Source organism: Quercus lobata, chromosome 11, assembly GCF_001633185.2.
Source record: "Quercus lobata isolate SW786 chromosome 11, ValleyOak3.0 Primary Assembly, whole genome shotgun sequence".
Classification (NCBI taxonomy): Eukaryota; Viridiplantae; Streptophyta; class Magnoliopsida; order Fagales; family Fagaceae; genus Quercus; species Quercus lobata.
In genome coordinates, this window is record NC_044914.1 from 33940443 (window position 1) to 33965461 (window position 25019).

The window sequence follows — 25019 nt, forward strand, 5'->3', positions numbered from 1 at the left end:
GGAATGGCCCCCCCCTAAATTTAAAAATATATATATTAGTATATATATATATATATATATATGCATTAATTTTAGTGATTTTGTTTTATAAAATTACATTTTGCCCCTTAATAATATCATTGATTCTTTTTAGAGTAACGTTACAGTTACAAACTTATCTACAATATTTTTATAAACTGTTGAGATACAAATTCTTATTGGTTCGCATATGGGCCTATCACTTACATCATTTTTTTACTTATCAATAATCACTCACTATATCAGCAATATACCTCTAGCACTTTCCTCGTTTTAAAGGCCATTAAAACAATTTATAGATCTAAATTTTAAAACAACATATACTAGCCCAAAAACAAATGCAACAACAAAAATCACCAATAGCAAAACTAAAAAATTAAGTCTAATTAACCAATTTTACTCAAACAAACAATTGGCACTTTAAAAAGTTTTAAATAGAATAATTTTGTCTTTATCCAGCAAATGCACACATCAAAAACTCAAAAAAAAAAAAAAAAAAACTCCCTGACTAAGAAGCTGCCGAACTAGAGGTCAGAGTCGCCCCCCTTAACTCAAAGTCCTAGCTCCCTCCCTGTCGCAGGACCAAACTCCAATATGTTTAAAGAACTTTGAACAAGTAACAATATTTTTTACCACTGCGCACCCTTGGTGCAATAGTCACTCCACAAGTATAAGTGCTTGAGGTGTGGGGGGTAAAGACCAAGGTTCAAGACTCTAAGAGGAAGCTTCACATACATGTACACTTAAATATAGCTAGAGTAGAATTCTATCTCATAACCAAAAAAAAAAAAATTTTTTTTTTTTTTTGGTATAGCAACTACCATAATAGAAGATCTCATAAAAGGAGCAGGGTCGACTACTCTAAACATTCTGAGGGCTAAGAGAACAACTAAATTGAGGCATTTTTTTGTATTTAAATGTTAAAAAAAGTATTTATTTAATATTTAATAAAATTATATATTATAAAGTATAATTTTGAGTTTGAAGAATAAAATCTTCTTGATAGTTTGATTGATCCATTAACTTAATCAAGTAGTGAGTACAATCTGAACAATAATGCATAAATATTATATTAAACACAAATATTATATATTATTTCTAAGTGCAAAGAGCCTTGTAACTTAATTAATTGACACCTCCTAGTATTTCCAAAAGAAATGAAAAATAGTTGATTAAAGGTTTTGAAGTTGGTCTCTATCCAATTGTGATAATGTTATAATTATTTAATAATTAATAAATATTTCATTTGTAAAAATTAGCAAAATAGACTAAAAAATATCTAAAGAAATTTAAACAACTTTCAAATGAATTTTTTCACTTTTTTTTATAAAATAGAAGATTATAAAATCATGGACAGACATTAAAAAAAAAAAAAAAAAAAGGTTGTATTTAGTAATCCTTCAAGTAGAAAGTATTTTAAGTTATAATAAACCAATTTTCAAAATAGATTCATAAATAGCATATTCACATGCAAAAGCATAATTCTTAAATCACAAATAAATTTAGCAAACATTTTTTCCATTCAATTCAAACAATTTTTAATTTCTATCACCTTTGGATTGTTCAAAGCGGTTTTACCAAATTAAAAAAATTTGGCTAATATTTGATCATTTAGGGTCTAGATCTCTAGATTTGGCCAAAGCATGCTAAAAGGCCGAAGCAAGTATCTTAGTATAGACCATGTGTCATGCGCTAGACTGATTAGTTGGGAGAGTATTTGCTGCAATCTTGTATGTAGCAATTGTTGCATATAGGTAAGGTGGCAGCCTAAAAGAAGTAACTAGTATCCAAGGGTCATGTGCAATGCGCATGACTAGCTTAAACCATGATTTAGTGTCACTTCTCTTGAGCTGCCACTTTAATTACCCTGTATGCAGCATTTGCAACAAATCCTCTCCCTTTTATTTTTTATTCACTCTACCTTGCATTTTATAATAAGTCTAAAGAAAGATTATTTTTTTATAGTTTATTTGGCCAAAATACATAATTGATTTGTAAAGTTTTCTTCTTCTCAAAAAAAAAAAAAAAAAAAAGATTTGTAAAGTTTTCTTACTAAAATTTCTTTGATGGTTGAAACAAATGTTGTTGGTCTGATTGGGAACGAACTGATTAGGGGTAATTACAGTAAATCCACCTGTACTTAGGCTTAAATTCACTTTGCCTACCTATGGTTTGAAAATTATCACTTTACCCACCTAGGATTTACTCCGTTTGTTTTCTATAACCCACCTCCGTTAAAAATAAGGGTAAATATGTATTTTTGCACTCCTTTTATGTCTCTCTTCTTCCAACAAAAAAAAAAAAATACAAAATCAAAAGAAAATAGGATTAAAAGAAGTAATTTGTAAAAAAAAAAAAAAAATAGAAACTTGACTCAAGAACTCTAATACATCACAAAATGTCATTGCAACACTAAGAAGAAAACAACACAAAAGGAAAAATATACTAACTCTTAACTCTATCCATTGTTTCTTCTTACTTGATTTTATTTATTTCTCAGGCTCTCTCTGTCTCTCCTCTCCTTCTCTTTGTCTCTTTATCTCTTTGTTTTGTCTTTGTCTCTCTCATATCTAACTTTGGTTCATATTGGTGGTAGCTTTGGGTCATGGTGGGGACAGTGGAGGAGCACAAGAGTGGCTGTGTGGATTTGGGTTTTGATTTGTGGAGGAGGAGCATAGTTGCCTTGGGTCTAGATTTGAAGGAGAAGCGTGACATAAGGATTATTGTGGTCGATCTGAGATTTTGGGTTGTTGGGATGGTCACATCTTGGTTACGGTGTCGTCATGGCTGTGGTGAGTCATTGGTGTTACTGTTGGTGGCTCTCTTTCTTCGCTCAAAAACCAAACCCCAGACCCCCTGTCTAAGCCGTTGTTTGTTTGATTTAGGGATTGGGTTTCTTTTAGTTGTTAGGATTTGAATAAATGGAGTTTAGGGCACGGCTACTGAATGGATTGTGGGTTTGGATGTGTGTGGTTATGTTGGTTTTTGTATGTCTAAGCTCTTACATCAAATAGAGTAGGAATGGCTTTTGTACAAAAGACAAAGGAGACGAAAATGACTTGCTTCAAGCTGCTTAATTAACATCCTTTTGCAATAGAAGAGACATCTATTCACAATCTAAAATGAGTTATCAAATACGGTTCAGATTAACAATTTAAACCATCTTCCCAAAAAGTTGTCGGTCAAAATACTTATGGCGATAAATTAGAAACCAAGATTAGTACAAAACTTTAGAAGAAAAAAGATACCGTTTATTAAGTTCGAAATTGCAGCAACATTTGTATTAAACGTTGGTTGTATGTAAGAGTGGACCAACCACACAATAGGTTGGTTGCTCTAAGCTTTTAATGTCCTGTGAGTAAATGGGTTTGATGGGTTTGAAAAGTATTGGGGGAGGAGTTTGGAGCTTATTTTTTGGTTTCTTTGATGGTGGATTTTTTATTTCAGACAATGAGTTTCTTTGTTGTTGGATTTTGATGGTGGGTTTCTTTGACAGTGGATTTCAGACAATAGGTTTTGATGTCGGGTTTCTTTGTTTGAAGAGTTTTTATTGGGTTAGAATTGGTTGGATGTTCTTGATTTTTGCAAAACCCTTTTTTTATTATCTTATTTTCTCTTAGTTTTGTATGTTTTTTTGTTTTGTTTTGGGAGGAGAGACATAAAAGGGGAGGAAATATATATATATATATATATACACACATTTATCCATGTTTTTAATAGAGGTGGGTTACGAAAAATAAATTGAGCAAATTTCAGATGGGTAAAGTGATACTTTTCAAATCACAAGAAGATAAAGTGAATTCAGACCTAATCATAAGTAGGTTTAGAGTTTTCTGTAATTACCCCAACTAATAAATTAATATTTTTTTAGTGCAAAAAAAATTAATTAATCTAATAACAATTTTGTCCCTAACGATTCTAGACTTCTAGTAATGTATTTTTTTTTTTTGTTAAATTGCAAATTACACCACAAAAGTTTGGGGGTGATTGGATTTTTACACTTTGAAATTTCAAAATTTGGATTTTATCCCTTGAAGTTTAAGGTGCTTGGATTTTACACCTTGAAGTTTCAGAATTTGGATTTTAGCCCCTAAAGTTTAGGGTTGTTTGGATTTTATACTCTCAAATTTTGAAACTTTAGGGTGTGAAATCCAACATCCCAAAACTTTAGGGAGTAAAATCCAAACACTTCTAATATATAGGGGGTAAAATCCAATTTCTAAAAACATCAAGGTGTAAAATCCAAACATCACCAAACTTCAGGGGGTAAAATCCAAATTCTAAAATTTTAAGGTGTAAAATTCAATCATCTCAAACTTTAATGATATAATTTGTAATTTACCCTTTTTTTTAGAGTTTGTAATGTAATGAAATAAATGGGTAAAGCCAAACTAATTAATTATCATTAATTCATCAAAAAAATTAATTATCATTAGATGTCTGCTCTCATAATCAAAATAAATTTTCTTCATAATTTGAAAGTGAACAAATAGTATACGAATCCAATTACTCATCTCCTTTTATTAGTCCAATCGAAAATGATTTTTATTTATTTTTAAAAATCCTCTCACCAACCCAACGCATATGCCATGCCCATATGGGTCCCACAAAGTACTAACACTTCATTAGTCATACTATGCGGTACTAGTGCTGAAATTTATGTTGCTGTTGGAACGATTTCCTGCCACGCGACTTGAAGGGCGTGAACGATGATGCATCCCAAATATTCCTCACCAACCCTAAACCAGTTTTATGACTGATTTGTTTGTTTGTTTTTATTTTTATTTTTTTTAATATATATAATTTTATAATAATAATCAAAAAACATTATAATAAATTATATATTAAAAGGATTTGATTAATGTGTACTCTTATGATTTTACCAATATTAAGAAACTTTTTATGAGTCCGGTTAATGTGTTCCCTTAGGGCACACATTAAACTTTCTATTTTTGGAAACATTTTCTCGGAAATTGAAAAAACTGCCATTACTTTTTCAATTCGCGAGAAATTTTTTTCCAAAAATAAAAATTAATGTGTGCCCTTAGAGCATACATTAGTAAAATCCACTTTTTATATATAAAAAGGACTAACTGTTTTTTACAACTTTTTCAAATTTTTATAGAAGATTTCTTAAAATGGAAGTTCAATATAGTGTGTTGAGTAAGTCCAATATACACACGCAAAAAAAAGTTTTCTACTGGAAGTTCCTAAAATAGCAAAAGTAACTACATTTGTTTGCTTCCACATAGATGTACTAAAACGTCAGAAATGAGTCTACGAGTAACCACAACAAAAGGAAGGCTGGTCAGTTGTGAGGTGTCCACAAATTAAGCTGATCTGGCCATCGGCTAAGCTGGTAATTAGCTCAGCTTCCTTAAATTAGAAATTCTGAACCAAAACTATATTTGTGCTTAACTTGATTAACCCTTCTAGTCTCGAATTAATTCCTAACTACTTTCAGAATATAGATGATGCTTTATTTTGAATTCTCTCACATTTATGACGGAGTCTATTTATTAAATTCATGATGAATTTATCATAACTATGAATGGAGAAAATACCATTTATTCATGTGTGGAGAGTACTTAAAATTTTTTCCAATAAAACCAGTATGGAGCAATAAAATTAGGAATAATATTTATCCCAAATCATAGTGATCTTTAAATCGAAGATATGAAACACCACCAACCAGGAGTTGATAAGGAATTAATAAGGTTTTTGAGTTTTGACATGTTAAACACTTAAACCCGAACTGATTGGTGCAAAAAAACCACCACAATCAGTGGCGGTTCCAAAAATTTTGTTTAAGGGGGTCACTACAAAATTTTAATAAAAAGAAAACTTGAATATATTAAATTATCGAAAATAATAATAATAATACATAAAGTTTTACAATTTTATTCTACAAGTTTTCAAATTTTGAATATTACATGATAGTTCATTATGAATATCTAATGCTAATGTGGGTAGCTATGAGTCTATGATCCTTTTATTTTGTTAAGTTTGTCTAACATTTTTATCTTTATACAGTTGTTATTATCTATTTGACTTTGTTTTCATAAAAATATTTTAGACTAAATGACTAATTTCAACTCATTGGCTCCGTATTAATTATTAATGTACACAATCACACTTATTTATACATAAATTATACTATGTGCGAAACTCTCTCCTGAAAACTTAAACTCCGGCTCTTACCCCCTACACCTCACAAACACTTATACTTATGGAATGACCGTCGCACCAAGGGTGTGCAGTGGTAATGCTTGAACAATAATTAACTTTACAATTGTTTTCTTGAATTTTACTACTTTATTACAAAAAGTTATTATAATATGATAACAATACAACACATATAAAAAAAAAAAAAAAATCTCTATTTCTTAATTATTAAATTATATAAAGTTATATTATATTTATATTGTACAAACAAACATCTACACACATCATAATTTATACAAATACGTAACATTATAACAAAAAGTAAGATACACAATTAATATTAAAGATACTCACACACATATAATATGAATTTATTAAAAAAAAAAAATTACACTTACAAAAGAAAATATTTTTAAAAATAAATTAAAGTATTAAGCTAAAAAAATATATTTTATATATGGAGATTTTTATTTTGAATTCAGGGGGTTCATTTGAACCCCCTGAATTTGCAATGAACCCCCTGAATTTGCTTTAGCGCAGCCCCTTACCACAGTTTGATTGGCCAGATTTTGTTTTTTAATGAGCGAGACTTTAACCTCAACATCCTAGGGAAAAGAGAAAGATTTGAATATGTGCAAGTGTGCAACTTGTATTTTGTTACTGATAACGGGTCCAAAATAGGGCAACTAGAGATATAATGTATTTGTACTATACTTCTTTGTTTTTTTTTTTGGTAAACTGGAATTGCATTAAACTAACAAGACAAAGAACAATCAGGACAGAGCCTGTTACACCATCTACCTCTGCGGTCAGCCTCAACAGAGGGTAATAAGCTTACAGGAGGAGCAGAAAATAAAATAAAATCTAAAGACTGAGAATGGCCAGAATTAGCTAACCAATCTGCGCATATATTCGCCTCGCGATAGACATGATTTATACGGACTTGAGGAATCTGCAGAATCAGCTGTTTGCAGTCTTCAAAAATGGGCGAGATTACTGAATTTCTATAGGAAGGGCTGTTCAAAGCATCCACCAATGCCTTAGCATCAATCTCAACAACAATAGCAGAAAAATTTCTTTGAAGACATAGCATCAAGCCATCCCGTAACGCCCAGATTTCAGCCGTGAAGCTGTTAGCACTTCCCAATTTTCTAGCAAAACCAACCACCCAATTACCCAAACTGTCTCTGATCACTCCTCCTCCTGCTGCTGACCCTAAAGTAGCATTCCAAGATCCATCTGTATTGAGTTTCAGCCATCCCTGATCCGGTTTCTCCCATCTGATACGTTTAATCACCATCCGCTTATGACTCCTAGGCTGGGCTGCACACAAGAAGAATTCCGAAGCTAGCAGAGCAATAGTCTTGCCTAGATTCGGATTATGCCCCCTGCTTGAAAAAACACATTGGTTTCGCTGCTTCCACACCAACCAGATAATAAAAGAAAATAGAACATTCCAAGGGATGCCCACAGAGTTTTGGTTTGATTTGAGTCTGCAATTAGAGGTTAACCAATCTCTGATGTCTTGGGAGAAAAAATTGGAGTATAAACATTGAGATCCCAACTGGTACCAAATAGGTCTCACCAAATTGCAATCTCGGAGAGCATGTAAGATCGACTCAACCTCTATATGACACAGCGGACAGGTGGTTTCAAGCGGAATTCCTCTATTGGCTAAGCATTCTCTAACACCGATGCTTTGCTTCATACACTTCCAGATAAAGATTTGAATTCTGGGCAAGGTGGCCAATTTCCAAATCCAATAACCAGCTGAAGAAACATTCCTCGAGGAACTAATAGCAAGGCAATAGGCGTTTCTCATATCAAAATCACCTCTAGGAGAGAATTTCCAGGCCAACTTGTCACTGCACCTAGCCACCAAAGGAAATGGGACAGCTAGAATATCCGCTTTAACTTCGGGGGGAAGCTCAAAAGGGATCTTAGTCCAGTCCCATCCAGCTGAAGAGTGAACATCTTTAACTTGCAAACTAAAAGTGGCTTGCGGGAGCGGACCTTGTATGTGCTGCCTAATGGGGCCAGAGTTAGACCAACAATCCGACCAGAAATTAAGGCAGCTTTCATGGCCTGGCATCCATTTGACCCCTTTATTAAAGACTTCCTCACCTCTTTTCATCCCTTTCCAAATTGGAGACATAGGGAGTTTTGCTCCATTCCTTGAATTGATTCTCTGTCTAGTGCAATATTTGAATTTGAGAACCTTAGCCCAAGGGGCATTTTTCTCTGTGTGAAACCTCCAATTTAGCTTGGCTAGGAGGGCCGTATTCCTACCCTTAGCAGATTGTAACCCCAACCCACCATTTTCCTTCGGTTTAGTCACTTCTGCCCAATTAACCCAGTGCATCTTCTTTGTATGATCCGTCGAACCCCAGAGAAAATTCCTATTGACCCTGTCAATACCCTCGAGAATTTTGCTGGGAAGGGGAGTGTACTGCATCACATAGTTCGGGATGGTCGAAGAGGAGGCATGGATGAGAACCACCCGACCAGCCATAGAGAGTAAATTGGCTTTCCAGCCAGCCAGTTTTTTCTTGACTCTATCAAGAACAAAATCAAAGTCGTGCTTGCGGTCTCCTGTATGCTTCAACGGAAACCCCAGGTACTTACCAAGATTGGGAGTTGAATTAAACCCGAGAATACCAGAGAGAATATCTCTTTGATCCGGCTCCACATTAGGGGAGAAGAAAACACGAGACTTAGCTTCGCTCACACTTTGCCCGGACCTTAAGCAAAACTCCTGAAGAACATTTTTAATGATGTTACAATTTTTCGGGTCCGCACTTGCAAAAAGAACCAGGTCATCCGCAAAAAATAAATGCGAGAAGGAAGGCCCACTTCTAGAAGCTTTCACTGGAGACCAGAGCTTGGCGTCACACTTCTCTTGGATTAGATGACCCAAAAACTCCATGCACAGGATAAAAAGGTAGGGAGACAGGGGGTCCCCTTGTCTAATACCACGAGAAGGACAGAAGGAGTCCAGGCAGCCACCATTAAACAGAAGAGAAGTTGACACCGAGGAGACGCAGCTCATAATAAGATCAATAATGTTGGCAGGGAAGTTAAATTTAATCAGCATTTCCCTAATGAAACTCCATTCAATTTTGTCATAAGCTTTTTCCAGATCAATCTTAATAGCCATAAACCCCTTACGGCCTTTGATTCTACCTATAGTGTGAATAAGCTCTTGAACAATAATAACATTATCTGCACCTCTTCTTCCCGGCACAAAAGCTGTTTGGTAAGGCGAGACAAGCTGATCCAAGTACGGCCTAATCCGAGCAACAATAATCTTGGATATGATCTTGTAGGTAGTATTGCACAGACTAATTGGTCTATAGTTTCCAATGGTTTCCGGGCCTTGGATTTTAGGGATAAGCACAATGTGGGTTCTATTAAGGTAATCAGGAACCTTTCTTTCCAAGAAGACTCTCCTAACTTCCTCCTTGACAGAATCCCCAACAACAAGCCAGAAGCGCTGGTAAAAACCAGCATGAAGCCCATCCGGCCCCGGAGCCTTAAAAGGTTTCATGGACCATAAAGCATCTTTAATTTCCTCCGGGGTGACCACGGCACCAATAGCCTCCTTGGCTTGCTCAGGCAGCAGCACTTTCCAAGACCCATCATGACTTGGATCCCGAGGGACCGCCTCAATAGAAGTAGTGTACAGGGAGACAAACCCATTTCGAAAATGATCCATGACTTCTCTCTCCTCAGTTAACCACAAACCCCTCTCATCCATAATTGAGGAAATATGGTTCCTTTTCCTCCTAGCTAGTGCAGACACATGGTAAAAGGATGTATTACGGTCCCCCTGCACCAACCAGTTAATTCTGGACTTCAGCAACCAAAGGTCCCTCTCCTGATCAAGAACAACCTCCAAATCTTTTTGTAATTGATTTTCAAGACTAATGAGGGATGCAGTAGGCCTAATGGACAGAGCTTTTTGAGCACCATAGATTCTAGCCACTATTCTTCTCTTTTTCTGATGGATATTCCCAAAATGGTCCCTGTTCCAAATGGTAGCATCCTTAGCGAAAACCTCAATAGACTCGGCTAAATTCCTGTCTCTACTCCAAGCATGAGTCACTATATTGGGAAAGGATAAATCAGAAAGCCAGAACTCCTGAAATCTGAAGGGCCTGTTAAGCCGAACCACTCTACCAGGACAAGTCTCCATTAGAACCGGGCAATGGTCGGAGTGAAAACGGGGAAGATGGGAAACTTTCGCTTCCGGATAGAGAACACACCAATCCGGGTTCATAAAAAAATCTGTCAATCCTCTGAAGAATGAGATTGTTGATGTCCCGTTTATTAGTCCAGGTATACCTTGGACTAGAAAATCCCATATCCACCATGTTGCAAAAATCTAAGCAATCTTTGAAGGCCAAAGACCGATTAACACTAACCCCCCTGCCACCAAATTTATCCTCTTGAATAAGAGGCTCATTAAAATCCCCCGCCATAATCCATGGCTTATTATGCAATTCTGCTACCTTAGATAAATTGTTCCAAAGAATAAATCTCTCCTCACTTCTGGGACTAGCATAAATGGCAGAAAAAATCCAAGAGAGTTTTGAGGCACGTACCTTTACTTCTATGTGGATTTCCTGCTCTGTTTTAGCAAGCTCCTGAACCTCCACTTGGTCTTCGTTCCACAGCAACCACAATCCACCAGTGAAACCAATCGTCTCCGTATGAATGGCTCCATCGAAAGGCAATCTATCTGAGACTTCCTTGGCTTTGCTACCACCCAACTTAGTCTCCATCACAACAAGAATAGCCGGATTATGTCTACGAGCTAACTCATGAATATCAGTCTGAAAGGAAGGTTTTAAGGCTCCTCTACTATTCCAAATTAAAATATTCATGGTAAACCAAAACAGGGCTGGAGAAAAAAGATCAAACAGAAGGCGGGACTCCATTCCCTTCCTCCGATTCCATACCATCCAAACCCACGTCTTCGTACACTGACCCATCTTTGTTCCGCGGCCTAGCTTGCTCTCCAGAAATCAGCTCGCCAGAATCCACACTCGTGAGCTGACCAATTTCAACAGCTCCAAACTGAACGGTGCTAGCCTCACCTTTTTCAACAGCTCCGGGAAGCACGGCAGAAGCTTGCTGATCGCCTGGGTTTTCACTCCAACCACTTTGATGCTCCAACTCACCATTAGGCGCAGCCGTGAACTTGAAGGTGGAATCAAAAGCAGGAAGAGTTTCAAGGTTGTGAAAGGAGTCATGGAAGGAAGGCCGGAAGTTTGATTTTGCAGGGGGGATTTTTCTCATTTGGGTTTCATCGCTGCTAGTGCGCGGAGAAGAATCTATTCTCCTGGCAAAAGCTTTTTTGCCTTTAACAGAGTGGGGATAATTTCTGTGGAATTGGGCTTGCGTTTGCTGCCTTGCAAGAGGCCCAAAGCCTGAAATAACCTTACCTTCCCCCTTAGCCACCAGCCCGTTAACCACAGGGCCCAATTTAAAACTGCCTACATGGTCCACGCCGTTTCTTTTAGGAGTCCAAACTGATTCTGCCCTTCTGGTGTGGTCCCCAGCGCCATGCATGGAGATTGTGTGAGACCTGCTCTGGGTTTGAGCAGTACTATTAGGAGACGTGCCCCTCCAACCCGGATTTCCTGGAGGTGGTTGAGCAGCACCATTCCAGCCAGAATTTCCAGTACCTTCTGTACTGAAATTTGCTCTTGTCCCTTTACGCCCATTCGTCCTTCTACTCACCACCATCCACGGCCCATATTGCCCATCCGGTTGCGATTCCTCTCTCACCTCCGTACTGTCCTTATTTGTCGTTGTGGAATGGCCAACATGCGACTCGCGTGATGTACCATCACGGCCATCCGGCGCTACCCCAGTTTCCTTCGAACCCATCTTTTCCGAACCCATCTTCTCCTTACCCTTGCGAATGGTGTAAGGACACGCCTCCACCTTGTGTCCAAGTCTCCCACAGGAGAAGCAGAGGCTTTGGATGCCCTCATAGGTCACAGCCTGTTCAAATCGTCCAATAAGGATAGTGTTCACTAGAGGTTTGTTGATATCAATTTGTATGCATAGTCTAGCATATTTGCCACGGGCCTCCATGGCTGTGTGAGAATCAATTCTCAGCACCTTACCAATGGATTCTCCAATCTGCTTTAAAACCTCTGTTTCATAAAGCTCAAAAGGGAGCTCACACAATCTGATCCAAACCGCAATGAGTGAGACATTCGCCGTTGAAGGTTTAAAGAAGGGTTCCCACGGCCTAATAGATAAAAATTGGTCACCTATAAACCATGGCCCTCTTCTTAAAACATTATCCAAATCCTCCTTAGCAAAGAATCTGACTAGAAAAAAACCATACCCAAGATCAACACAGTCCATCCTACTCGATGGTCTCCACATTTGGCTTAGTTTGTTACGCATGTAGATGAGGCTATTTGTTCTTCCAATCAGTTTTACTATTATAGCTTTCGACAGGGGGCCACTAATGCGCCGTCTGGTTTCCTTCGTAAGCTTGACAGAGACCCAACCTTCTGGAATTTGACCGGTTGCCTCGCTACCCTCACCATCAGAAAAATCATCCTCCTCCATAAGACTCTCAAAATCAAAAGCATTTACATAAGCCCCTGGCATTTCGCCCACCAGCTTTTCCTTGAAGGAGGCTCTGGCAAAGGAGCCAGGACTTTGGTGCCCCGGTATTGGAGAGCTCTCTCTAGAGCCTTCATTGAACCCGGCATGGTGATAGTCCTTCACTTTCTTGTTGCTTCTGGCCAACTCAGCCTCTTCCTCCCTAGAGAGAGTACGTGGGATACTCATTTTTTTGCAGCTTCTCCAACACTACTCGGTGGCAAAGACTTCTCCCTCAACCTGACCTTATTTCCCAAAATGTCAAGAACTTCCCACATGAGAGCACCAATTACTATACTTCTTTGTTCACACAAGTCACAAGTGATAAACCAAACAAGACAAAGGGTCAAATTATATTTGAAAATTTGAATTTGTCGTCAGTAGGACTACTACGCAATTTTGCTCTATTTATGCATTCTCTTTTCTACGTCATTGAATTTAGTGTGTGCTCTGACAATCAATTGGCTAGCTTTTTTTTGCTTAAACTATCTATTATTTGTGGGTTCTTTTTTTTATTTTTTTATTTTATAGAGTTTTAATCTATGAAATCTGTTTTTGATAATTGTGCTATTTATTATCATATCAAGATACTAATTATCAACATACCAAGATATGAATTGATTTTTGGTATAGGTGGAGATTAAATTACAGATCTCTTATTCAACCATTAAAAATTTTTACCAATTGAGCTAATTAGAACCCTATTTATGAGTACTTTATTACTTTTTATATCAGTTTTGTAGGTTCTTGTCAGTTTAATTGGTAAAATATCCTATCATCAAATAAGAGATCTAAGGTTTAATATTCATCTACACCAAAATCAATTGGTGTTTTGGTCTGATGATAAAAAACAATCATAAAAAATAAACACCATAGATTGAAACGATTAATAAACATAATTATTTCAAATATTTTAACTTTCATCTTTCAAATATTTTAAGCTAGTTTTTAGGTTTTTTTCTTGTTACATACAAATAAACTAGAAATTGAAATAAGCAATTCTCAATCCGGGACTATAGCACTCCCTTCATGCATGATCCAGGTACATATTATCGGAACTTTCGTGAACAATGAACAGTAAAAGGCAACAATTATTTTGGAAACCAAAAAGAATAATGAATGATGAATGCTATGGATGAATTGTTTTAATCGAGATTATGTTTTATTATTTTAATATGCAGCAAGTCAGTTGGCGCACGTACATCTCCCTAGAATAACAGATTTGTTAAAATTTGAAAAAAAAAAAAAAAAAAAAACAGATTTGTTAAAAGTAGGTGAAGGTATAATTGTATTTAAATAAAGGTTAAGTTAACGAATTTTCTTAAAACAATTGTTAATAAACCATAATAAGAAACTTTTAGTACCACTTTTATGAAAAATATAAAAAACAGTTAACAACATTTATTATTTTATCATTTTTTCAATAAAACATTTCTAAAAATAGCTCCTAAACATTTCCCTTAAAGGAAATAAGATTTTAAAAAATTATATAGGTAGGGTCAAGGGCCCAGCTCACATATTAAGCCTTGGGCTCTGGCCAAAAGCATGGTGATCCGAAAACAAATAAATGGAGGTGGCAGAGTCAAGTTTAGAATCTAATAAGTGAAATACAAAAGGGAGAGTAGTCCGAGGAGGAATGTCTCCTCGAATAAACTAAGCACAACTCAAATATGTCTCCTAAAAAGTCAAGCTGACCTTTGAGGAAGTTCTAGTGATAGGGACGTGTCTCATGAACGTACGAGTAGGATGGAAGCTAGGAAATATCTAAAGGAAAGCTACTGTCACCACATTTAATGCTCTGCAATTAACTTTTTAGCCGCATTTATGTGAAAAAATCCCCTGAACAGTGTTGTTTTGGCTACCACAACTAACAGAAGGCCAGAGGGGGTATCTAATAGGACAGACACTCGAGTAGTAGCTCAAATAATCAATAGATGTAGGATCGAGATCATCCTAAGGGACCTATATAATGTAAGAGGTCCTCCATTGATAGTAGGGGGTGGAAATAGAGAAAATGCACTGTAGCAATCTAAATTGCATTGTACTCTATTTAATTGATTTATATGAAAACTTACCTCCTCGGACGGTGAATTCATTCAGCTCTTTGTTCTTACTTAATTATCTTCTACATCCATACTAGCCGTTGTCAAATTCATTAGGGTCTAGTTCTTTAACCCATTATCTACAAATTCAATGTTTTGGGCTTTTTGGGCCTAAGTCCATTCATCCTGGACTGAGTCTCGAAGCTGATCCTTACAATTGGCGCCGTTTGTGGGGAGAACTTGTATAATAATGAGTGCAACGGTGAAGCATGGTAGGATCAGGTCCTCATCAGCCAGAGCTCGTGGGGTCCCAACGACAGGACAATTTCCTTAATCTTGAACGTGGGAGAGATCGAAAGGGCAACGTGCATACTACGCACACAAGCAGAAGCCACTCTCAAATTGGAATTCACGTCTCTTAAGAGCAACATAACAGAGCCATGCAATTGGAGATTGACCGGTTAAAGAGGAAGCTGCATTATGCACGGCGAGAACAAACCCCCTCAAACTCTGATGTTTCTTCTGAGGGTGAAGTGGATGCAAGTTACAGGCGAAGGTCAAGAACTCCATCCAGCGAGTCCTTTTCCTACGATGAAGAACACCATCACAGGCGTAGATACAAGAGCCCGTTGCGCAGAGGTTTGGGAAATGACGCTATGAGCAAAGCATTGAACCAGATTTCTAGGTCACCCTTCATGCGTAAGATTGAAGCAGTAATACTTCCTCGGCGTTTCCATCGGCCAACGTTCACCATCTACAATGGTTGAACGGATCCCGTGGAACATGTGAGCCACTTTAATCAAAGAATGGTTGTTCATTCCAAGGATGAAGCCTTGATGTGTAAGATGTTCTCATCCAATCTGGGACATGTGGTAATGAGGTGGTTCAACTGCCAAAGGGCAGATTCTATAGATTCCTTCAAGGGGTTCACCCAGGTGTTTGGCTCTAGTTTTATTATGTGCAGCAGGATTTCTCAGCCCTTGGATTCCTTATTGTCCATATCCATGTGAGAAAGGGAGATGCTGAAGACATACTTAGACAGATACTGGGAGATGTTCAATGAAATAGATGGTGACTTTAACAACGTGGCCATTAGTACTTTCAACGTCGACCTCCCAGCCGAGCACAATTTAAGGAAATCTCTGACCGGCAAACCTGTCACCAGTGTGCGCCAACTTATGGACCGAATTGATAAGTCTAAGAGAGTGGAGGAAGACCAACAACAAGGGGCTGAACTTAAGACTCGGAGACTTAACCACCTACGATTCTCCTCTAGTAAGTTTTGTTGGGAAGGTCGTCATTCCAAGGGGTCAGATTAGACCACCTGTGCAAACTGGTTCAGAGGTGGTGGATGCTTATTCCCCCTACACGGCTATTGTGACCAGACCCTGAGAGCCGTCTCTTCTACTCTGCACCAAAAGGTGAAATACCCGTCTGAAGGCCAGGTTAAAGAGATCCTTAGAAGTCAATCCACGACTAGGCAATGCATGGTGGCTGCCATATTGCATTGGCTGAGATTGAGTTGTCGGCCTCTGTTGAAAGGGGCTTATAACAAACAAAAACTCCGATGTTGCCTATTGACAGACGAACCGAGGAGGCAAAATGTGAAGATTTAGAAAATGTATTATTATTAATGAAAGTTTCCTTTGTCAATATGTTCTTTTGTTGTATAAAGGCATTGTACTTCCCATTAGTCATCTTTATAAGTGATTAAATAGAACCTTAGTCATGCCTAAGTCCTCGGATCAGATACTTTGGGGAAATTAACACTCTATGACATCTTTATAAGTGTTTAAACAGAACTTTAGTCATGCCTGGGTCCTCGGACCAGATGTTTTGGGAAAATTAACACTCTATAACATCTTTATAAGTGTTTAAATAGAACCTTAGTCATACTTGGGTCCTCGGACCGGATGTTTTGGGGAAATTAACACTCTATGACATCTTTATAAGTGTTTAAATAGAACCTTAATCATGCTTAGGTCCTCAGACCAAATGTTTTGGGGAAATTAACTCTCTATGACATCTTTATAAGTATTTAAACAGAACCTTAGTCATGCTTGGGTCCTTGGATCAGATACTTTGAGGAAATTAACACTCTATGACATCTTTATAAGAACCTTAGTCATGCCTAGGTTCTCAGACCAGATACTTTGGGAAAATTAACACTCTATGACATCTTTATAAGTATTTAAACAGAACCTTAGTCATGCCTAGGTTCTCAGACCAGATACTTTGGTGAAATTAACACTCTATGACATATTTCTAAGTGTTTAAACAAAACTTTAGTTATGCCTGGGTCCTCGAATCAGATGTTTTGGGGAAATTAACACTCTATGACATCTTTATAAGTGTTTAAACAGAACTTTAGTCATGTCTGAGTTCTCGGACTAGATGTTTTGGGAAAATTAACACTTTATGACATCTTTATAAGTGTTTAAACAGAACTTTAGTCATGCCTAGGTCCTCGGACCAGATGTTTTGGGGAAATTAACACTCTATGACATCTTTATAAGTGTTTAAACAGAACTTTAGTCATACCTGGGTCCTCAAACTAGATGCTTTGGGGAAATTAACACTTTATGACATCTTTATAAGTGTTTAAACAGAACCTTAGTTATACCGGGGTCCTCGGATCAGATGCTTTGGGGAAATTAACACTCTGTGACATCTTTCTAAGTGATTAAATAGAACCTTAGACATCTCCTCAGACCACATACTTTGGGGAAGTTAACACTCTGTGACATTTAAGTGTCAAATCTTAAAGAATCAAAACCCCATTTTTCTCATCAGATGAAAGGGAAAAATTGGAGTTTTGAGGGGCTATTGTAGGGTCAAGGGCCCAGCCCACATATTGGGTCTTGGGTTCTGGCCGAGAGCATTGTGATCCAAAAACAAATAAATGGAGGTGGCAAAGTCAAGCTTAGAATCTAATAAGTGAAATACGAATGAGAGGGTAGTCTGAGGAAGAATGTCTCATTGGAAAGACTAAGCACAACTCAAATATGTCTCCTAAAAAGTCAAGGTGACCTTAGAGGAAGCTCTAGTGATAGGGACGTGCCTCATGAACGTACAAGTAGGATGGGATTTAGGAAATATCTAAAGGAAAGTTGCTGTTACCGTATTTAATGTCCTGTAACTAACTTTCTGGCCTCATTTATGTGGAGAAAACCCTTGAACAGTGTTGCCTTGCCTACCACAACTAACAGAAGGCCAGAGGGGGTGTCAAATAATCAACAGATGTAGGATTGAGATCATATTGAGGGACCTATATAATGTAAGAGGTCCTCAATTGATAGTGGGGGGGGGGGGGATTTAAATTGCACTTGTACTCTGTTTAATTGATTTATATGAAAACTTACCTCCTCAGACGGTGAATTCATTCAGCTCTATGTTTTTTGTTCTTGCTTAATCATCTTCTACATCCATACTAGCTGTTGTCAAATTCATAAGAGTCTAGTTTTTTAATCCACTCTCTACAAATTCATTAATTTGGGCTTTTTAGGCATAAGTCCATTCATCCTGGACTGAGTCTCGAATCTGGTCCTTACAATACATAAATAAACTAAAAAGTTAAACCAAGCATAATATTGAAAGGGAAAAACTTAAGTACAGTACCTTAGGTTTTTTACTTAAAATTTTGACATATATCCAATTTAACAATCCAAACAAACGGCGTTAAAACTAATTTTTTTTTTCCATCTTCCTTCTATTTCCTATACTGCAACTACAAGAGAACCTCGACTTCAAATCTCCAATTGCCTCTAATTGATGAAGCTAAAATGAAGATCATAAAGGGAATTTCGAATTCCAATCCAAAACTCAAAAGCTAAAATGTAGAAGCAAAGCTAAAATGAAGCTAAAATGCAAAACCAAACAGGAAAGATCAAAAAATCAAAAAATAAAAGCCAGATCTACTAGATTTCAAACCAAAAAAGGGACCCTTCTTCCTCATTCTCTTAGTAACCAAACAAGAAAGATAAAAAAAAATAAAGCCAGATCTATTGGGTTTCAAACCAAAAAATGGACCTTTTTCAGCTATACCTGAAACTTCCACACTCTTAACATCAACAAAGCCATCATCACAGCCTCATTCATTATTTTGTCCAGAGAGAGAGAGAGAGAGAGAGAGAGAGAGAGAGAGAGAGAGAGAGAGAGAGAGAGAGAGAGAGAGAGAGAGAGAGAGAGAGAGAGAGAGAGAGAGTCGTAGATCAGAAAAGAAGAAAGGAAATAGATACACATACACCGAGAGAGAAAGAAAGAATCATAGATCAGAAAAGAAGAAAGAAAACAGATTCGAGAGAGAAAGAAAGAATCATTGATCAGAAAAGAAGAAAGGAAACATACACACACCGAGAGTGAAAGAGAGGGAGTTATGAGATATTCTTTTCTTTTTTTCTTTTTATGGGTTTTGGGTTTCGAAGAGAAGGGTCATGGGTGGTTTGGAAGAGAAATGTTTTGGCTTTGGAAGAGAAGCTATTTGTAGTATAGGAAAAAGAAGGAAGAAGGAAAAAAAATAGTTTTAATGCCGTTTGCTTGAGGTGTTAAATTGGACAAATGTCAAAATTTTAAGTAAGGAACTTAAAGTACTGTACCTAAGTTTTGCCTATATTAAAAATATATTGAAATTAAATTAAATAACTACTATCAATTTTCCATGATACACTTCTCTCAAAACACACACACACACACACACACAAAAACTCATGATACACATAAAAAAAAAATTTATTTGAAGTTATTTTTTTTAACTCTCAAAAAGCTCATCACATGTTCATTTATAAAATTATATGTATTATTTAATATTTAAACAAATTACTTTACAAATATCACATAAAGGGTCGAAGAAAGATGGTTCTAGCTTCCGAATTTGGTTTGAACCCAAACTTTATTAATATTTTCCAATTAATAAATTTATAAATATATAATAAAAATTTGGAAAAATTTAAATATGTCTTAAAAGTATTTGTTTAAAAATTACTTTTAGAAACTTAAAAAAAAAAAAAAATAGTTGATGTGTTTCACAGTTTTTTATATTTCCATAAAAATTATGTTAATTTTTTTTTTAAATGATTCATTAACAAATGCCTTAAGTTTTAAGGCACTTACTATATATATATATATTTGGTTAAAAGACCATTCATGTAAAACCAACAAAAGAAGATCACACAGTTATAGCTGCCATACTAGCAGCAGCTAGTCTAGCATAATACAAACCATTATTATCCTTAGCAACTAAAGTTTCCAGTTCAGCAGTAAAAGGAAACTCAAAAACAACAAAATCTTCCTTCATAACACTGCCCCATTTTGCCAACCAAACCGCACACTTGTTGGCTTCTCTAAACACGTGGAACACCCTTACTTGAGGAAGCTTGCTTAGAAGATACCTACAATCAGAAAGCAGAGGAGCATAGGCAAAATTAGGATTTTTATTAGAATTAAGCAATCCCACCATACCTTAGCATCTAATTCCACTTCCAGCTGCCTAATTCCCATATGATCCGTTAATTTCAACCCATCTTATAGAGCCCACAGCTCAGCAATAATGCTTGAGGTGAACCCGATTGATCTTGCATATCTCCTAACCCAAACACCTTGACCGTCTCTAATGATTCCTCCACCTCCTGTCTTATTTGGATTACCAAAAGCACTTACTATAATATAAATAAATAAATAAATAAATATATATATATATATATTTATATATTTTTAATGATAGAGAAGATCATGGCTGGTGTAGGTCAATCGTCACTTACCCGACCTAATATTAAAATCTCAGTTTCACTCTCAGTCTCACTCTCACCACCTCTAGCGCGTCGCCTAAAACATTGGTGATTGGTTTCCATATTTTCAGGGTAAGTAAAAAAAAAAACTTATATTTAGATTAGATTTCCTACCAACACATTTAAAAAAAAACAAAAAACAAAAAACCCTGAGATTCGGATCTCTACCAACCAAACCCAAGTGACACCCATATATAAATACCACACCGCATACATCTCTCCCACCACTTCACTTCATATAATACTTCTATAATCACCAACTTCATACATTTCTTTCTTTATTCATTCATATAATCCGCCGCCACCGGAAAATGGCCACGTCAGCATCGCAAACTCTCCGAACAGCTCCATTTCTCAAAACGCCGTCGTTGTCGCTGTCTTCCAGGCAGTCACTCAGCTCAGCTTTCTCCGTAGCTCTCCGTCCTAGCCGGCGATTCTCGAAGCCCTTGGTGGTGATCGTTAAGGCTTCTGGCTCTTTGGACGCGAAGCCGACGGTTTTGGTGGCGGAGAAGCTCGGCGAGGCTGGGCTGAAGCTTCTCAAAGAGTTCGCTAACGTGGATTGCTCTTACAATCTCAGTCCCGAAGAGCTCTGCACCAAGATCTCGCTCTGCGATGCGATTATCGTTCGGAGCGGAACGAAGGTTAGCCGCGAGGTGTTTGAATCGTCCGCTGGGAGGCTCAAGGTGGTTGGAAGAGCCGGCGTCGGGATCGACAATGTGGATCTGGCGGCGGCCACTGAGCACGGTTGCTTGGTAGTCAACGCGCCCACGGCTAACACCGTCGCCGCCGCCGAGCACGGTATTGCTCTCTTGGCTGCCATGGCTAGGAACGTTGCTCAAGCCGATGCTTCTGTGAAAGCTGGTCAGTGAATAATAATAATGTTTAAGATTGTTTTTCTTTGTGGCATTTCGTCGAATAGTTATTTTGATAGAGTATGGATCCGTGTTTGGTTTAAGTGCTTTTTTGCTTTGAAATGCAGGAAAAAAAGTACTTTTTGAAAATAGTTTCTTATGCAGATCTGCTTTCTTTCCTTTTATTTTAGATTCTGGAATTATTTTTTTATAGGTTTGATTTTATTGATGGTACCAAAAAGTTCAAAGATTTTAGGCGAATTTTCTCTCTCTTAATTGATATGCTTTTAAAAATGTTGATTTTGCATGCTGGTTATCACTCTCTTATTGTTTCTTACATGCATACTCTCTGGTTTAAAGATTTCATCTTTGCTGAATTTTTTTTTTGGTTGAAAATTTTAAATTAAAGGGTTTTATTTTGAAAAAATATAAAAAGGGAAAAACCTTTCTTAAGAACAGCCCTTTGGACTCGTCTCTAGACAGTAAAATCTACAGGTAAATGGCTCCACCCGCTAGGACCAGTCCTGGGTATATACAGGGTATTTACCCCTGACGGGCTAAGCTGTTTATGCACATGCCCAGGAGGGAGAATTCCTTATACTTTGTTTTTTGTTCTTGGAAATTATTTTCTTGTTTGGGGTTTAGAGAAATTTCCATGCTATGCTTAGTTCCACATGTGGCTAATGTATCTTGATTCTCTACTCTTGAGCCACCTAGTGGGCAACTTTTAATTTAGCGTTACTTGTGGATAAAAATTCCACCCATTTATGAAGAATCTGATTTTTTAAAAAAGTGTGTGATTGTTTCCTAGTTGGTCTCTGGCGTTTTTCTGTATAAGCTATATTTCTATATTAATTTGTCATATCATAGTTTAGTAATTGTGAATATTCTGAAGATATTAGCTTTCAAATAGTAGTGAAGACACATCGAGACTTATTTAACACAATTTGGTTAATCCAGGAAAATGGCAGAGGAATAAATATGTAGGTGTTTCCCTTGTGGGGAAAACACTTGCAGTGATGGGGTTCGGAAAGGTTGGATCAGAAGTTGCCAGGCGTGCCAAGGGGCTTGGAATGCATGTGATTTCACACGATCCATATGCCCCGGCAGATCGTGCTCGTGCAATAGGTGTGGAGCTTGTGAGTTTTGATCAAGCTATAACAACTGCAGATTTCATCTCTCTACACATGCCTCTTACACCTACTACATCAAAGATCCTCAATGATGATGCTTTTGCAAAGATGAAGAAAGGAGTTCGAATTGTCAATGTTGCTCGTGGAGGAGTAATCGATGAAGATGCACTAGTGAGGGCACTAGATGCTGGAATTGTTGCTCAGGTTCTTATATTCTCATACTTGATTCACATATATCTTACGGTTGAAGAAAGTCAATGACATGGTCTCTTTGTTTTAGGCTGCACTTGATGTTTTCACAAAGGAGCCACCACCAGCAGACAATAAGTTGGTTCTGCACGAGAATGTTACTGCAACTCCTCATCTTGGTGCCAGTACAATGGAAGCTCAGGTGTGTCTAATGAACAGGATTTACAGTTTTACTAGCTCTATTTTTTCTCTTACCAAGTAAACTGATAATATTTGGGTTTGATGCTCAGGAAGGGGTGGCCATTGAAATAGCTGAAGCTGTTGTGGGAGCCCTTAGAGGGGAGCTTGCTGCTACTGCAGTCAATGCACCAATGGTTCCTGCAGAGGTATCATTGTATCTTTATTTACTTATCAAAAAAAAAAAAAAAAATTATTGTATCTTTATTTTGCTTACAGGTCCTCTGGTATTTTATATCAATTGTATTTTAGACTTTTAGTATATAATGTGGTCCCACCATCATTTACCTATTAGTTTATGTAGCACAATCTAAATTCCTTTCTGCTTTTTGTGATAAGTAGTAAATAGCTTTATTAAAGATAGAAGAATCACTGATACAAGTGGAGAAACAAAAGAGTTTTTTGGGGAAAAATAAGAATGCAAAAAATGGATTCTCTCTCCACCAAATAAAGCTTGGACTTTTCAGCTCATTTAATAGTAATTGTGATTTTGAAGTAGTTTCTCTCAGCCTATGTTTCCGGTTCAGGGTTAAATGCTGGAAACTGTTCATTTAACTGTCTCCCTTATCTCAAAATATGGTTAGGAATTGATCGCTTTTTTTTTTTTAGATTGGAAATTCATGGTAACTGGATTGACAGGCTAATACAGGCAGTATCAGGAACATACCCATTGTGGTGCATGCAAATTATATGCCTAACTTCTAAATTTATTGTTAATGGTAACTACAAGAATAAAAAACTAGCCATATGCCTTGTCTGCCAAATAATGGCTGATGGCTATTAATTATGCATTGTGTTTGTACTATTAAGAAAGCGGCATCTCGGTTGTTTTCTTTCAACTTTGAAGTGAATTTTAGCTATAAGGAGCACAAAAACCTCATGTTTTGTCATTCCTTTTCTATGTTCAGGTGTTATCGGAGCTGAAGCCATATGTTGTACTTGCTGAGAAGCTTGGGAGACTTGCTGTGCAATTAGTAGCAGGAGGAAGTGGTGTGAAAACCGTTAAAGTGACATATGCTTCTGCTAGAGCTCCTGATGATCTTGACACCAGGCTTCTTCGTGCCATGATCACCAAGGGTATCATTGAGCCCATATCTAGTGTGTTTGTGAATTTGGTTAATGCTGATTTTACTGCCAAGCAGAGAGGTCTGAGGATATCAGAGGAGAGAATTGTTCTAGATGGTTCACCTGAGAGCCCACTTGATTTCGTCCAAGTCCAGATTGCAAACGTGGAATCCAAATTCGCCTCCGCAATATCAGATTCTGGGGAGATTAAGGTCGAGGGACGGGTGAAGGATGGGATTCCCCATCTGACAAGGGTAGGATCTTTCGAAGTTGATGTCAGCTTGGAAGGTAGTATTTTACTCTGCAGACAGGTCGATCAGCCAGGTATGATTGGAACAGTTGGGAGCATTTTGGGTGAGGAGAATGTGAATGTCAGCTTTATGAGTGTGGGAAGGATTGCCCCTAGAAAGCATGCAGTAATGGCAATTGGTGTTGATGACCAACCAAGCAAGCAAGCTTTGAAGAAGATTGGTGAAGTTTCAGCCATTGAAGAGTTTGTTTTTCTCAAGTTGTAGTGTGGATCACAATTACTACATCTTTCTTTTTCCTTTTTGGATGCGTGGTATTAGTCATAACCACATCCTAGTTCGATTTTGATAGTTTCTATGAGTGTTGTAGCTTGATGGAAAGGAAGAACAATAAATTAGCTTTGCGATGAAAGGTTTGTACTGCATTGAGTTGCCAAGTTGCCAAATTCAATTTTCTGTTTTAATCTGCCTAGTTGTAAACGTATTACTTAATGGATGCATGTTTGGTTCTGTCTTGGTGTAGTGTTGCAGTCGTTTTCCAGGAAAATTTTACTTTTGTTTTCGCATGGAGAGATTTTAAGTATTCAACCATGATGGCTGATTGATGAGTTTTTTCTTGGAATTTCCCTACTGATAATACTGATTTCTTTATGAGTTG

At 37.2% G+C, this 25019-nt stretch overlaps 1 protein-coding gene across 1 annotated transcript; it reads left to right on the top strand.

Moving 5' to 3' along the window:
* The first annotated feature begins 20777 nt into the window (after window positions 1–20777).
* LOC115969319 (D-3-phosphoglycerate dehydrogenase 1, chloroplastic-like) lies at window positions 20778–24927 on the top strand. Its single transcript, XM_031088943.1, has 5 exons — window positions 20778–21499; window positions 22450–22826; window positions 22903–23013; window positions 23102–23197; window positions 23957–24927. The coding sequence occupies exons 1-5, from the start codon at window positions 20950–20952 to the stop codon at window positions 24626–24628; spliced, it is 1806 nt and encodes a 601-aa protein (XP_030944803.1). The 5' UTR covers window positions 20778–20949; the 3' UTR covers window positions 24629–24927.
* Window positions 24928–25019: the final 92 nt, after the last annotated feature.

Excerpts from the sequence above, each read along its gene's own strand:
- LOC115969319 (XM_031088943.1), top strand. The coding sequence starts at position 20,950 with ATGGCCACGTCAGCATCGCAAACTCTCCGAACAGCTCCATTTCTCAAA. Across the intron at positions 23,014-23,101 it reads CCAGTACAATGGAAGCTCAG|GAAGGGGTGGCCATTGAAAT; the intron begins GTGTGTCTAATG and ends TTTGATGCTCAG. Across the intron at positions 23,198-23,956 it reads CACCAATGGTTCCTGCAGAG|GTGTTATCGGAGCTGAAGCC; the intron begins GTATCATTGTAT and ends TTCTATGTTCAG.